This window comes from Saccopteryx bilineata, chromosome 1 (assembly GCF_036850765.1).
Source record: "Saccopteryx bilineata isolate mSacBil1 chromosome 1, mSacBil1_pri_phased_curated, whole genome shotgun sequence".
NCBI lineage: Eukaryota > Metazoa > Chordata > Mammalia > Chiroptera > Emballonuridae > Saccopteryx > Saccopteryx bilineata.
This window is the reverse complement of record NC_089490.1, coordinates 281,756,428-281,770,618: the sequence shown is the minus strand read 5'-3', so window position 1 is coordinate 281,770,618 and position 14,191 is coordinate 281,756,428. Positions and strand designations below refer to the sequence as shown.

The 14,191-nt window shown below is 38.9% G+C and overlaps 1 protein-coding gene across 3 annotated transcripts in view; it reads left to right on the top strand.

Moving 5' to 3' along the window:
* DNAH5 (dynein axonemal heavy chain 5) overlaps window positions 1-14,191 on the top strand; it is a 326,976-nt gene that overhangs the window by 201,555 nt on the left and 111,230 nt on the right. For all 3 annotated transcript variants that reach the window (XM_066243771.1, XM_066243781.1, XM_066243766.1), the window contains 5 exons: window positions 292-533; window positions 3,269-3,445; window positions 4,235-4,436; window positions 5,658-5,800; window positions 6,946-7,080. In XM_066243771.1, coding sequence (XP_066099868.1) covers window positions 292-533; window positions 3,269-3,445; window positions 4,235-4,436; window positions 5,658-5,800; window positions 6,946-7,080 — 899 coding nt within the window. The remainder of the gene's footprint in view (window positions 1-291; window positions 534-3,268; window positions 3,446-4,234; window positions 4,437-5,657; window positions 5,801-6,945; window positions 7,081-14,191) is intronic.

The following is a 14,191-nucleotide window of genomic DNA, read 5'->3' as shown; positions in this document are numbered from 1 at the left end:
TATAAAAAAATGAAGTCTGTACTGAACTAACATTATATTGTTTAGATCAGGGGTCTCAAACTCGTGGTCCGCGGGCCGCATGCGGCCCGCCGAACAATTTTGTGCGGCCCGCAGACTAATCCACGAAGTCCAAAATATTCTGAACTTCGTGGATTAGTCTGCGGGCCGGCCGTGAGTTTGAGTCCCCTGGTTTAGATGTATACTGGTGTTTGGTTGTTGTTTAGAGAAACTCATTAAGGGCTAAGTTTGTATATGTGTGCTTTTCTCTCTGCCTCTGGCTGTTTACTCTAGGGGATCATATCTGGATAGTTCTTGATGGTCCAGTAGATGCTATCTGGATTGAAAATCTCAATTCCGTTTTGGATGATAACAGAACTCTAACCCTTGCCAATGGTGATCGGATTCCCATGGCTCCAAACTGCAAGATTGTTTTTGAGCCTCATAACATTGACAATGCTTCTCCTGCTACTGTCTCAAGGAATGGAATGGTTTTTATGAGTTCTTCTGTCCTGGACTGGAGTCCTATTCTTGAGGTACGATTCGAGTCTTTCTTTTGTAAAATTAAAGAGGAAAACAGATCCTTAGAGTTCGTTTAGAGTGCATACTGCTTTTTCTGCAAACCTGCAAGGTGTAAGTGCATTTTAATGCTAATGTTTATGGAAGAGCCTTGAATGCTCTGGGACATTCAAACCCTGATTGCCCCTTACAGGTTTCTTCAGTGCTCTTATCATCACGTTGGAACTGTGATTTCCAACCCTTGGGTTGTGGAGTAATTGCAAGGCCCAGCTGAATCAATAACCCCACCAGACTGTGAATGAACGAATAAAACTTAACTTTATCACTTTGAGAATTTATGACATTTTTAAAAGGTACCCATTCACAGAAAGTTTGGGAGCAACCACCTTGGAATATTAACTTGAAGAAGACAATTGATTAAAATCGCATATAAGGGATTTTTATTCAGTAGTGCTAATATTATTTTTAAGTTTAACTTGCAAAAAATATTTCAGATAATATCTCTTCAATTCATAATAAGGTATATTATTTTATTATCACCAAGATATTCTAGAGGATATTGCTTATAATTAGATTAGAATTAAATAGATACTATGGTATAAGGCATTTATAGTGTATGGCAGAATGTTTACTAGGTTAGCCATCTTTTTTGGTCAGATTTATTATTTTCATTACATAAGTTTTTTTTGGAGATAATTTTGATAGAAAACTTTAAAGTTGTAATTTGGAAAGGGTAGGTGTTTATTTTTTTATTAATTGATTTTTAGAGTGACAGAGAGAAGAATAAAGAGAGAGAGAGGGAAGCATTCATTTGTTGTTCTGCTTAGTTGTGTGTTCATTGGTTGCTTCCCATATGTGCCCTGACCAGGGTTTGATCCCATAATCTTGGTGATTTGGAACCAACTGAGCTAACGAACTAGCCAGGCCCTTGATGTTTATTTTATGTTGCAATTAAATTGTTGTGCTTCTGTTTGTGTATGGGTATATCCTAACTTATAATACATTTTTCAACTCCGAGTTTTGAAAGAGTTTAAGTTGGTAAACTATGAAGATGTGCAGGAGGGGATTTTAAAGCTAAATAAAACTGACATATAGTTGGATATGTCCCTAAAAATTCTTCTAAAGAGTTCAGATTTCACAATTAAATTATACATTCATTAAGGAAAATAAAGAGCAAGTTCCCAACCCTGGTTTTGCAAAACTGATCACCGATGACAGTTCTTATAATACAAATGATTGGGTCATTCTCCCAAGCCTACCAGGTTAGAATCTCTAGGGAGGAGAGGTGCAGGAGTTTTTTTCTAAGCACCATAACTTAGAAACTACAGATATAGTAAACTATAAGTCAAATTGTATTTATGCAAATTTCCCCAAGTACCTCCAATGCCTCTGATTCACAAATGCTTTAAAAAATACTTTTATGCTACCAGCTAATGAATTTAGAGTTTGCTATTTATGAAATAAGCTCCTATTATATCCTTCCTGTCCATGCTGAGGCTGAATAGAGAATTTACATTAATGATAGACCTACCTTGTAGTTTATATGCCTAATTTTTTTTTTTAACTTTTATATTAATTTTAGAGAGAGAGGGATTGAGAAACATCGAAGAGTGAGTGGGAGGAAGGGAAAGAGAGAAAGAGTGGAGAAAGAGAGAGAGAGCAAGAAACATCAGTCTGGGCCCTGGCCGGTTGGCTCAGCGGTAGAGCGTCGGCCTAGCGTGCGGAGGACCCGGGTTCGATTCCCGGCCAGGGCACACAGGAGAAGCGCCCATTTGCTTCTCCACCCCTCCGCCGCGCTTTCCTCTCTGTCTCTCTCTTCCCCTCCCGCAGCCAAGGCTCCATTGGAGCAAACATGGCCCGGGCGCTGGGGATGGCTCTGTGGCCTCTGCCCCAGGCGCTAGAGTGGCTCTGGTCGCAACATGGCGACGCCCAGGATGGGCAGAGCATCGCCCCCTGGTGGGCAGAGCCTCGCCCCTGGTGGGCGTGCCAGGTGGATCCCGGTCGGGCGCATGTGGGAGTCTGTCTGACTGTCTCTCCCTGTTTCCAGCTTCAGAAAAATGAAAAAAAAAAAAAAAAAAAAAAAAAAGAAACATCAGTCTGTTGCTCCACCCAATTATGCATTCGTTGGTTGACTCCTGTGTGTGCCCCAACCAGGGATTGAGCCCGTGACCCTGGCACACTGGGAAAGTACTCTGACTGTGCTACTTGGCCAGGCTTTATATGCTTTTAAATAATGCAGTTTCTTTTTACAAAGGATTAGGAAGAAGCAAGACTCCAAAAAATCAGATCGGACATATTTAAGGCAGTCGTAGCAGCTCTGAGAGAGTTGTTACCGGGCAGAGCAATGGAGAAGGAGTTCATGGGAATCTGAGCTAGTTCATGGGAACCAAGCTCATCACTGGCCCTGTATAGATATTTTTTGGTTCCTTTGACTTTGGGGCTGGACTCTAGGTTGGAATTCTGGCCACCTTCTAGCCATGGGATCCTGGACATGTTACTTACATACCATGGACTTCAGTTTCCTAGAGATAAAAGGAACGTAATAATAACTCCCACCTCATAGAGTTGTTTTGTGCCTTAAATGAATTAATATATACATGAAAGAATTAATAAAGAGGCCTGGCCCACCGTAAGTGTAGTATAATCATTAGATATTGTTATTAATCGGTATTTTAAAAGCTTTTATCCTCACATAGCCATTTTCCTGGTGTGCTAATAAATTTACTTAATGTTTTAATCTGTAAACTGACAGGGGTTTCTTAAAAAACGCTCACCTCAAGAAGCTGAAATTCTTCGACAGCTGTATACCCAATCTTTTTCCAGCCTGTACCTCTTCAGCATCCAGAATTTGGAATGCAAGATGGAGATGCTCGAGGCCTTTGTAATCATGCAAAGCATTAACATGCTGCAAGGTCTGATCCCTCCGAAGGTTAGTTGCTCAATTTTCTGGAGAATTTCACTCTTATTAGCGGAGCCATAATTTGCAGAGTGCAGTATTTGATATTGATTTTGTTAGAGCTCTGGGGGAGGGGAGATGTTTCAAACGTGGACCCTGCATATTTTGTTTTTATTTTATTTATTGTTTTCACAGAGCAAGCCATGGTTTTTTAATTAATTTGCAGGCTCAGTCATCCACTAGGCATTCTATGATGGAGAGATTTAGGCATCTATTTAATATTTCAGATGCAAGATTTAATATAGGATACCATAAACCAAAAAGTTTTTGAGCTGTAAAAGTTAAAGAATTTCCAGATTACGTTAATTCCTTCATCAATACCAAAACGGTATCCTCCTCCTCCCCTGATGTCACATACATCTTTTTTTTTTTTTTTTTTTTTTTTTTTTACAGAAGATAAAAACCAAGGTGCTTTAGTCACTCAAATGTGAGGGTAATTAGAATTCCTTGGAAATGCAGCAAGACATATATTTTCAGTGTAATTTTGCAATGTTTGAACAGCTGATATGTCTACATCACAGATCAGTGTGATGCTGCGTAGTGATGGCTCGCTCTCCACCTGAGTCGGTTTAGACCCCCCTTGGTTGGCATTCCTAGAGATCAGGGCTGTGTTTGTTCCCCAGTTTTACTCATCTTTCCCTTCTTCTTGTTTGGGGGATAAACTGTTGATCTTTTTTATATCTCTGCTATTTTCATTAAAACTTCAAAGCAAAATTTTGGTTTGAGAATTAAGCAATTAAAATTTATTTCTTTGGTGCTTAGGAGCAAGGTGTGGAGGTCACACGGGTGCACCTGGAGAGGCTGTACATCTTCTCCCTGATGTGGAGCGTGGGGGCCCTGCTGGAGCTGGACGGCCGGCGCCGGCTGGAGCACTGGCTGCGTTCTCAGGGAGCAGTCACCTTGGATCTGCCGCCTCTAGCTTGGCCCGGCGACACCATGTTTGACTATTATGTCACATCCGATGGTGAGGATGCTCACTCCCATGTATACATAACACATGTGAACAGTTATTTACACACCATACATATATATTTCTAAATGGTAATTAAAACTCTTGGTGCCTGACCGGTGATGGCACAGGAGATAAAATATCAAGAATGCTGAGGTCACCAGTTCAAAATCCCAAAGTTGCTGGCTCTGAGTTGGGGCTCATCAGCACTGGGTTGCTGGCTTGAGCGAGGTGATCATCCACACGATCCCGAAGCTTGCCAGCTTGAGCCCAAAGGTCACTGGCATGTAAAGCCCAAGGTCACTGGCTTGAGCAAGGGGACAGTGGCAGGGCCCTGGTGGAGGCACATATGAGAAGCTCGATGTACAACTAAAGTGAAAGCAACTACAAGTTGGTGCTTCTCACCCTTTTTCTCCTATCCCTCCCCCCCCCCAAAAAAAAACAGCAGCAGCAACAAAACTCTTGGCTGTAAAATTAAAATGGAAATTTTTATGTGTGAAGAAAGCTAATCCTTTTAAAAATATTTCTATCAGTTTTTTCCAGATGTATATTTCCCTCTTGTTAAATATACTGTGTACTGACTTTTAGTGGATTAAAAGCAAAATTTTAAAATCCCCAAATCAGATCCATTTCAGCTATTCATTTGATAAAATCAGCAATTTATATAAAAATTACAGTGTGATATATATTTTTTACTAATTGTGTGTATATCTATACATCTATATATACACTGCTCACAAAAATTAGGGAATATTTTATTGCTTCCTATTCATTTTGAAATATCCCCTAATTTTTGTGAGCAGTATATATACTTAATATGTACATACATATATAAATACTTACATAAACATATATAAAATACATACATATATATAAACAATATTTACATATGGCATCCTAGAGTCTTTTATTTTTTGGTCTTACAATTAAGGAAGTGAGTAATAAAAAGTTTGTGAGATTAAACATTTTAAAATAATTTTAGGTACAAACTACTATCACAGTGTTCTGTATTTTTCTACATACTGTGTTATTGAAAACCTACATATTTAAAAGGAAAATGTTAGGACACTAACACATGCTTAAATAGTTCTTAGATCTCTGATGTTAATGGTCTTTATTTTATGGGGAGTTTTGGAAGATGCCTTCATGAGATGTCAAGGGTGTGTGGTCATTATATGTAGTTAGTTCAGTTATTAACAGGAATGTGAATTGGTGAGTGTTCTCTGTTGACCTCAGGTAAATGGACACACTGGAACACATGTACCGAGGACTATGAATATCCATCTGAGGCCACCCCAGAGTATGCCTCCATCCTCGTGCCAAATGTTGACAATGTGAGGACAGACTTTCTTATTAAAACCATCGCTAAACAGGGCAAGGTATGGCTCTTTAACTTTTCTTAAAAACCACATATTTAAAATGTCACTTGAAAGTACAAAACATCTTGCCTTTATTTTAGAATGTTTTATTTTGATTAATGTAAATATACCCAAATCGGCATTTCTTTTAGTATTCTCCAATGACAGTATTAGTGTTGAATAGCTCTAATTTATATTGAATTGTTCCTCTGGAGAGAATGTGAATTTTGACTTGTTTTTTTCCAAAGAGAAATTCTTCTCTTCAGATTATTGTATTAGTTTTAGGCCTGACACAATAAAATACCACACACTGGGTGGCTTAAACAAGAGACATTTTTTTCCCACAGTTCTGGAGGCTTGAAGTCCAAGATTAAGGTGTCGACAGGTTCAGCTTTTTAAAAAATTTTTTTTTATTTTTTTATTTTTTAAAGAGGAGTGGGAGAGACAGAGAGAGAGAGAGAGAGAGAGACAGAGGGACAGAGAGAGAGAGGAGAGAGAGAGAGAGAAGGGGGGGAGGAGCAGGAAGCATCAACTCCCATATGTGCCTTGACCAGGCAAACCCAGGGTTTCGAACCGGCGACCTCAGCATTTCCAGGTCGACGCTTTATCCACTGTGCCTCCACAGGTCAGGCAGGTTTAGCTTTTTTTTTGAAGCCTCTCTCCTTGTCTCACAGATGGCTGGCTGTCTTCTGACTATGTCCTCCCATGGTCTTATCTGATTTATGATATATAGTTTACTAAACGTGTGTATATCTATACATATATATGTATATACTTTATATATACATACATATATAAATACATAAATATATATGAAATACATATACACACAATATTTACATATGGCATCTTACAGTCTGTTAATTTTGGTCTTACAATTAAGGAAGTGAGTTATGAAAAGTTTGTGAGATTCAACATCCTTGCGGTTTCTGTGTATATCCAAATTTCCTTCTCTTATGAGGTTGCCAGTTAGATTGAACTAGGGTCCCCCAAATGGCCTCATTTTAACATAATTTTCTTTAAAGACCCTTTCTCCAAATACAGTCACATTCTGTGGTTAAGAGGGTTAGGGCTTCAACATATAAATTTGGAGGAGGGGACACAATTCAGCCCATGACAATCATCTTATTGTGTTTCTTGGATTTCTTTCACAACTCTTATTGCAGGCTGTGCTGTTAATTGGTGAGCAAGGGACAGCCAAAACGGTCATAATCAAAGGGTTTATGTCAAAATACGATCCCGAAAGTCACATGATCAAGAGCCTGAACTTTTCTTCTGCCACCACCCCGCTCATGTTCCAGGTACTCGCTCTTTGGAGTTGCTCACGAAGCCCAGGTCTGTGGGAGAGTGCAGGTTTGAATGTCATTACTGGTCTGCTGTGCCCCCAGCGTGGCAGGGCCACTCTTGTGGCCATGGTAAATCCCTACGCCTGTCTCCCATTGTCTCCATCATTCCACTACAATAGAACTGCTCCCTAATTAGATGAAACCATATGAACATCTTCAATTATGGAGAAACAAAATACTTATTTAAGGTGTTCATGGCCTTAATCCTGTTTAAAATATCTATGTAGAAAAGCCTGTGAACATGGAAATCTAAAACTGAGTGAAAGAAATAAATACCATTTGTTCCTCTCCCTGAACCTACTTCCTCTCCTTACTGTTGTTCCCAATATAAAGGCCTGTCTGCCTGTACACTCTGGCCCAAAGAAATGTGCGTGCAGGAGTTTGCAGTGAAGAAAGGAAGTAGTTTATTATTATAGGCTTGGCCTATTATTGGCCAATCCAGAGTGCACACAGGCTTGCTTTTAAAGACCCCACTCCCCAATTGTGTGTAGGTTACAGATTATGTAGGGCAAAATCACAAGACACTGTGGGTGGGTTAGGGGTTCATGGTTGTGTTAGAACTAATTAGTCGGAGGTGAGGAAGCATAATACACATCATTTCTTCATGTCTGGAGGGCAGTTCTGAGGTCTGCTGTGGCCTCCCTCTGTCTGGTTTCATGGAAGAGTAACTAGGGGGTCATTACACCTTAGGACTCAGAAGCTGAAACATAAGTTAGATCAAGATGTTGTCTTAAGCCTGCCAGAGATTTAGACCTTGTAGCCATTAGTTAGGTCTGGGCCATTGTCACAGGGAAAAGCTAGGTTTATGAGATAAAGAGAGAGAGAAAAAAATGATTTCTAAATTTAAATCATTAGGACCCTCTGTTTCACCGTCTGCTTTTCTGTGGGCATGCCTATTATTCGAGCTTTCAGGCTAGCTACATTGGGGTCAGCTTTCATGGGTCTCTTTTGAATAAAGAGCTGTTCATGTATCTAAAGAAACACTTCGCACATCTTTTCTTTTTTATTCTCCCTGTCTGCCTCTATATAATCTACTTCTTCATGATTCCACACAGGGTAGTAGCATGAAGGAGTCCCCAGCTGGTCCTTATTCAAGTCTAATTCTTTTACAGTCTACCTTTCATTCTCCATCCAGTCTCTGGTTCCTATGTTGTCACTTTTCTCTTGTTGTTCCCTGAGTTAGCATTCCATAATAGCTCCCATTATCAATTGCAACAAGGAATAAACCTTAGAATCTAAATATACTAATGCTGTTACCCTGTTATATTATTAAAGAGTAACAGAAAAAAACCCTTCGAATTAATATTGCCTATATCAATGAAGATGCCCAAAATGACTTGGGTTTGCAGCGGCTGGCTGGTTGTTTCTTCTTGTTTCTAACTTATTTCAGACCCTATTGAAATTGGGGAGGAAATCCTAAATGCCAAATCATACTTCAATTGGTATTAAGTCGTCTTTCATATCTGTATTAGAACAAATAATGCATTAATAAAAAGAGACATTTTATAAATTAAAAATGAAAGTTTTTAGGAGAATCCAAATCCCACTACGTTTGCTTTTAATTAACTTTGCTGTTCTGTAATTGTTGGAATGAAAATATCAAAGAGCAATGGAAACTGTTAAAAGCAACTAAATCATGGTATTTTCTCACTTAATGTAACTGGCAACTGCAGAATGCCAATAAACTAAGACCATTGATTAAGTTTCTAAATAAGACTGTCAACTATATAATACTCCTCTTTTAGGGGTGACATTTTCAATACTGCTTAGCCTTCAATCAAATGAATGCCATTTACACAGTGTCCTGATGGGAAGATCTGGGTGGAAGGTCAGCCCCAAATTGCAGTGGCTCAGCTGTGGTATTTTTGTTTGGGGAACAGCATGTTAATTATCCTAGGCTGGCAAGACACTAACATTATACAAATTCCTTCGCATTGTTTTACATTTAAAGAACTTTTGTTAGTTTTACTATAGAAGAATAGCTTCTTTAAAAGTTATAATTATAAATCTACTGTGGATCCAGATTTTAAAACATTAAATCAAAGCGTGATTTTCCTTTTTATTATGTTTGGCAATTAGCTAGCCATGCACATTTCTTGAGACTGGATTAAATTTCAAGGGGTGCAATGCAGTTCTGACAGTAACTGCCTGGCATTACTAAGACTTTACAAGTGAGGGGCTAAGGCTACCACAGGATTGCCCTCTCTTTAGGTAACAGCCTTAAAGCAGGGGTTGCAGCCTACCAGCACTTCTGAACAACTGGCTACAAATTCAGGGGTTCCTATGATCCTTTCAAAATGATAATTCACTAAAATGACCCAGAATTTAGGAAAATTCCATGCGTATGGTTATGGTTTTAATGTAAAAGGTATGAATCAGGGTCAGCCAAAAGAAGAAATGCATGGGAAAAGTTTGGGAGGGTCTGAAATGCCGATCTCTGAGTCCTCAGAGTGTGTTACCCTTCAGCCACATGGCATATGGAACCAACTGCAAAGCTCACCTGAAGTAGGGTGTTCAGAGTGTTTACTGGGGTTTCATTGCATAAGCATGATTGATTGAGACATTGGCTACCTGACTGAACCCAGTCTCCAAGACTCCTCCCATCCAAGAAGGTCAGCTTATAAAGCTTACTTCAAAGCCCCAACGTTCAGGTAGTTTTTCTTGCATGAGCGGTTTGAGGGACCTACCATGAATAACAAAAACAGCTCTGTTACTCAGGAAATTCCGTGGTTTTAAATGCTTTCTTCTAAGAACCAGGGAGAAGGCTAGCCAATGTTTTTAGTGTAGAACAAGACCTTATCACTGTATTTTTGTTAGTATCTCTTGATGATATTTAGCTCTTTAAAGTGGTAAAGATCTGTGGTCTATGTCTCTTTAACATGAGCTTTTATTAATTTCCTTGGAAAAAGGCATATACTGTCTTGAAAGCTACCCCTTGATGTATATAAAAATTCCTAAACTATGTAATAAATTCTAGCAGTGGTACCATGTTGAAGTATGATAATTAGAAGAATTAGAAAGCACTCTTTTAAAAAATAAAGATCTCTATTCTTTCAGGTCCCATTATCTGGTTCACGACTACTTGAGCCCAGTTCTCTCCTGTCCTTCAGTGTGGAGGTGACATTTCATTTTCTGTTCAGAAGCATCACAGGGTCATCTGCTCTGTTTAGTGCCCGTTTTGACTGCTGAGCATCCAAAGTTTTGATTGTTAGAGTCATTAGTTTCAGAAGGCTTTCAATTAGCTAAGCTGTTGTAATTACCGTTCTCACTAAAATTTTTAGCCTTTTATACTAAACAAGGGCTGATGGAGCTGAGCGTTTGTCTGTGTATCTCCCACTTATTAGGATCGATCCAAACCAAGTTGAAATTCTAGATGAGAAAAGAGATAGTGTGCGGCCGTCCTGTGAGACCGTGATAGCACACACTCCACTCAAGGACACATTTCTGTTACTTGACAGGTTGTTTTCAGGGTTTCCTTTGTTTTCACCACGGTGTCACTTTCAAATGTGTATTCAGTAGAAGGACTGACTTGTTTGTCTTTCTTTGCCAGGGACAGTCTAGTTTACTTTTGTTGTCTGAAATTAATAATTAATGAAATTCTCTTGTCACTATCGAAAGTGTGTACTTTGGGCAAAAATTATATGGTCACCCTATTTTTTGGAAAAGGGAATTCAGTAGGTCTTTTAAAAGAGATTTTCATTTTTTCTTCCCCAAACAAATACTGTTTTGATGTACTTTTCTGTTTTGAAAGTAATCCATACATAGCTTTCAAAATTTAAACAATCCAGAAAGAAAAAAGTGTAAGTTTCTTAAGAGAATTTCTGAATTCCGAATTTATCTCTTCTAAAACTAATCGTAAAGTGTTTTGAATACAACAAGTATCTTATAAATGGTTACATAGCAACTTCTTTTTAAAAATGAGAATCAGAGCCAGGAAGGAAATTCCACATGTTTTTCTAGACTCAGAACCACATTTTCAAATAAAATCTTAGGCAGAAGATTAAGCTACAAAACAAAGAGCCAAGAATTGGCGCTGGTGCGATTGGAGCTGGGCTTCTGACGCCCCTTCCAGGCTCCTCCGTGCTTACTGCAGGGTCCCTGCAGCTGCAGAAAATCCCTTTGACTCTTCAGAGCACAGTTGGAAGACAGCTTGCAGAGGAGAATCACATGAGATTATGTGAAAGAATTTTTTTCATGATACAATTCTCTGAAAATGTCGTATTTTACTGTTATTATTAATGCATTCAGAAGGAAGGAGATTAATGTGCTTATCTGAGGTCACAGCTCTTTGGTGGCAGAACCTGAGCTGGAAACCAGGTTCCCAGTTGTCCATGGAGCCTCTCCAGTTCACCCATACGCTTCCTTCCAATGGCTTTTCTTTATCCACATTAGTATGCAAATAATTAATGAATTATTTAGTAGTGCATTTGTTTTATTTTTAGCTTCTAGTTTTGCACAATTGTGTTTTCATGTTGTTTTAGACTTCATTTTACTATTTATATTGTACTATTTTTATAATAGTACTTTTAAAAATGTACTACAGTATTACATTTTAAAGTTTACTAAAGTAAGACTTCTTATTCGCTTTGGATGAATTATAATAAAATGGGACGATCTTGTTTAGGCAGTAGATTTCTTTTATTTTTGTATCCTAAATGTGTTTGTTGGGACGGTTGCTCACTCACCTTGCTTCAGGCGCTTTGAGTGCTGCTTCCTTCTGCAGGCGCGTCCTCTGGAAGCCTTGCTGGTCCCCCTGCAGGATGAGGGAGGACCGTGGAGCAGCCAACACAGAACTGCTGCCGCTTGTGCCTGGCTGAAGGCGGTGGTGTTTTTATCACATCCTGGGCGTTGCACATCCGTGAAGAGGGATTGGGGCTCTGCACCAGGCGCTGCTTCTTGTGTTTTCTCTTCTCCTCTTCTGGAGAGAGATGAAGGAGGTCCTTAGCAAGAGGCATGTTGTGGTGGGGAGGTCGTCATCACTGGAAATTTAGGCTGTAGATATTTTAATAAAGAATATAAACTTCCCATTTTTGTGTTTTAGCTAAATAGCAGATAAATGGAAGCCTACAATTAAGTATATTTTATATTTCAATTTAATTAGATGTAAAACCTATGAATGATTCAAGTGCTGATATATAGAGATACGTATGGTAATAATGAAATATCTTTCTTTTTTAAAATGCATTAAGCTCATTAAGTGCTTTCTTATATATTATATCATTTATAGATAATACTCTTGTATATATATACATCTATATGTATATGTATATGTAACTTATGTATCTTTATACATTCTTCTGAGCTGTAGTTTAGAAATACTGACTTACATCAAATGGCAATGCTAGTAAATGGGAGAAGTGGCAGTTTAACCCTTTATTTTCTGACTTAAATCAAGTCAGAGCTGTTAAATAAAGCCACGTGGCTTACGTAGATTGGTGTTGTGTCCCATTCACAGAGACAATTCTGTGAATAGGAAATCCCAGAGTTGGGCAGTGCACAACCTCCTCAACTGTACATGACCCTGCCAATGCCCCTTTTAGTGCAGTGTTTCTCCCTCTGTCTGGTTAAGGAAATAGACATGTGCAAAGTCATGTATAGCTGGTGTGATAAGTGCTACTTACGGTGTAATCTAAGTATTGTAGGGCCTGGAAGAGGAGGGGCTTAATTTTTTAGGGGGTTATAGAAACCAATGTAATGAAAAGTTGACCATTACCTGGGGAAATTAATATTTATATTAATTTTTAGGAATTATAAAGGCTGAAATATCTGTTGAGAATAACAAGTTGTGCTTAGAAAGCAGAGCTGACAGGTTGAGTGGATATTGTTGCCAGAGAGGGATAGAAGAGAGAGAAAAAAGTTAAAGATGACTTCCAAGTTTCTTTATTTGGCTATGTGTCAAGTATTTACTGATAAATACATTGTACCACATACCCTTCTAGACCCGGAAGATTTCATGATGAATATGATACAAGGTCCTAACCGTATAGAGGAGGCAGACAATAATTAAATAAATGAGCGGAGGAGGAGGCAGACAATAATTAAATAAATGAGCGGAGGAGGCAGACAAGAATTAAATAAACTAATGTAGCTATTTTTATTAACTGGACTATAGCTTATATCACCCAAACAATGGATGAGGTGAGGCCAGAGATCAAGGAGATCAGAGAGAATGTGGGTGGCAGAATACTACAGAAATAATCAGTAATTCTTTAGACTGATTCTTTGGGGAGACAGAGAATTCTAGATGAAGTTATCAGTCACACAGTGTAAACTGTATAAGACTTGTGAAGAAGTTTCCAGTACTGACTGGAGGAGGCTAGGATGATGATTTAGGTGAGTGTGACATTAATCCCCAAGAGAGAGACAAATAACAGAGTTGGGGCATATCATTGTTCAGAAAGGAGAAGATACATTAAAAGGCAATATTGATACCATATAATCTCACTTATATGTGGAATCTACTGAACACAATAAACTGAGGGAAAAAAGGAAATTGAGGCAGGGTCACCAATAATAAATGGACAGCTGTCAGAGGGAAGGGTGAAGAGGGGATGGGATCAAAGAAGGAGAAGGGATTAGCCAAAATCATACATACATAACACACATATACAGACAACAGGGTAGCAATAGCCAGAGGAAAGAGGGGGTGAAGGGTCTAGGGGGGACAGGGGGAGAAGGTCTAGGGGGGACAGGGGGAGAAATGGGGGTAGGAAGAGACTTTGGATGGGGCATGGGGGACACAATGTGGTGTGTAAAGGGTATTATATTGAGTGGGGTACTTGAAACCATGTCAATACAATAAATAAAAAAAACCCCAAACAATAATGAAGTTATAATAGAAATTATTGTCAGATGTGCACATGTTTGGATGGGGCAATTAGGTAGTTGGGACCTATCCCTGAAATAAGTACTCAGGTGGGGGTGCAGACCTTGGGGTGAACAAGAGGCGTGTATGTTTAGATATGTTGATTTTGTGATGCTATGAATCATCCAAGCAGGGAAGTCCATTTGGAGATACCAGTCCAACTGTATGGTTTTTGCAAACATTCACAAATAAGTATGTGAG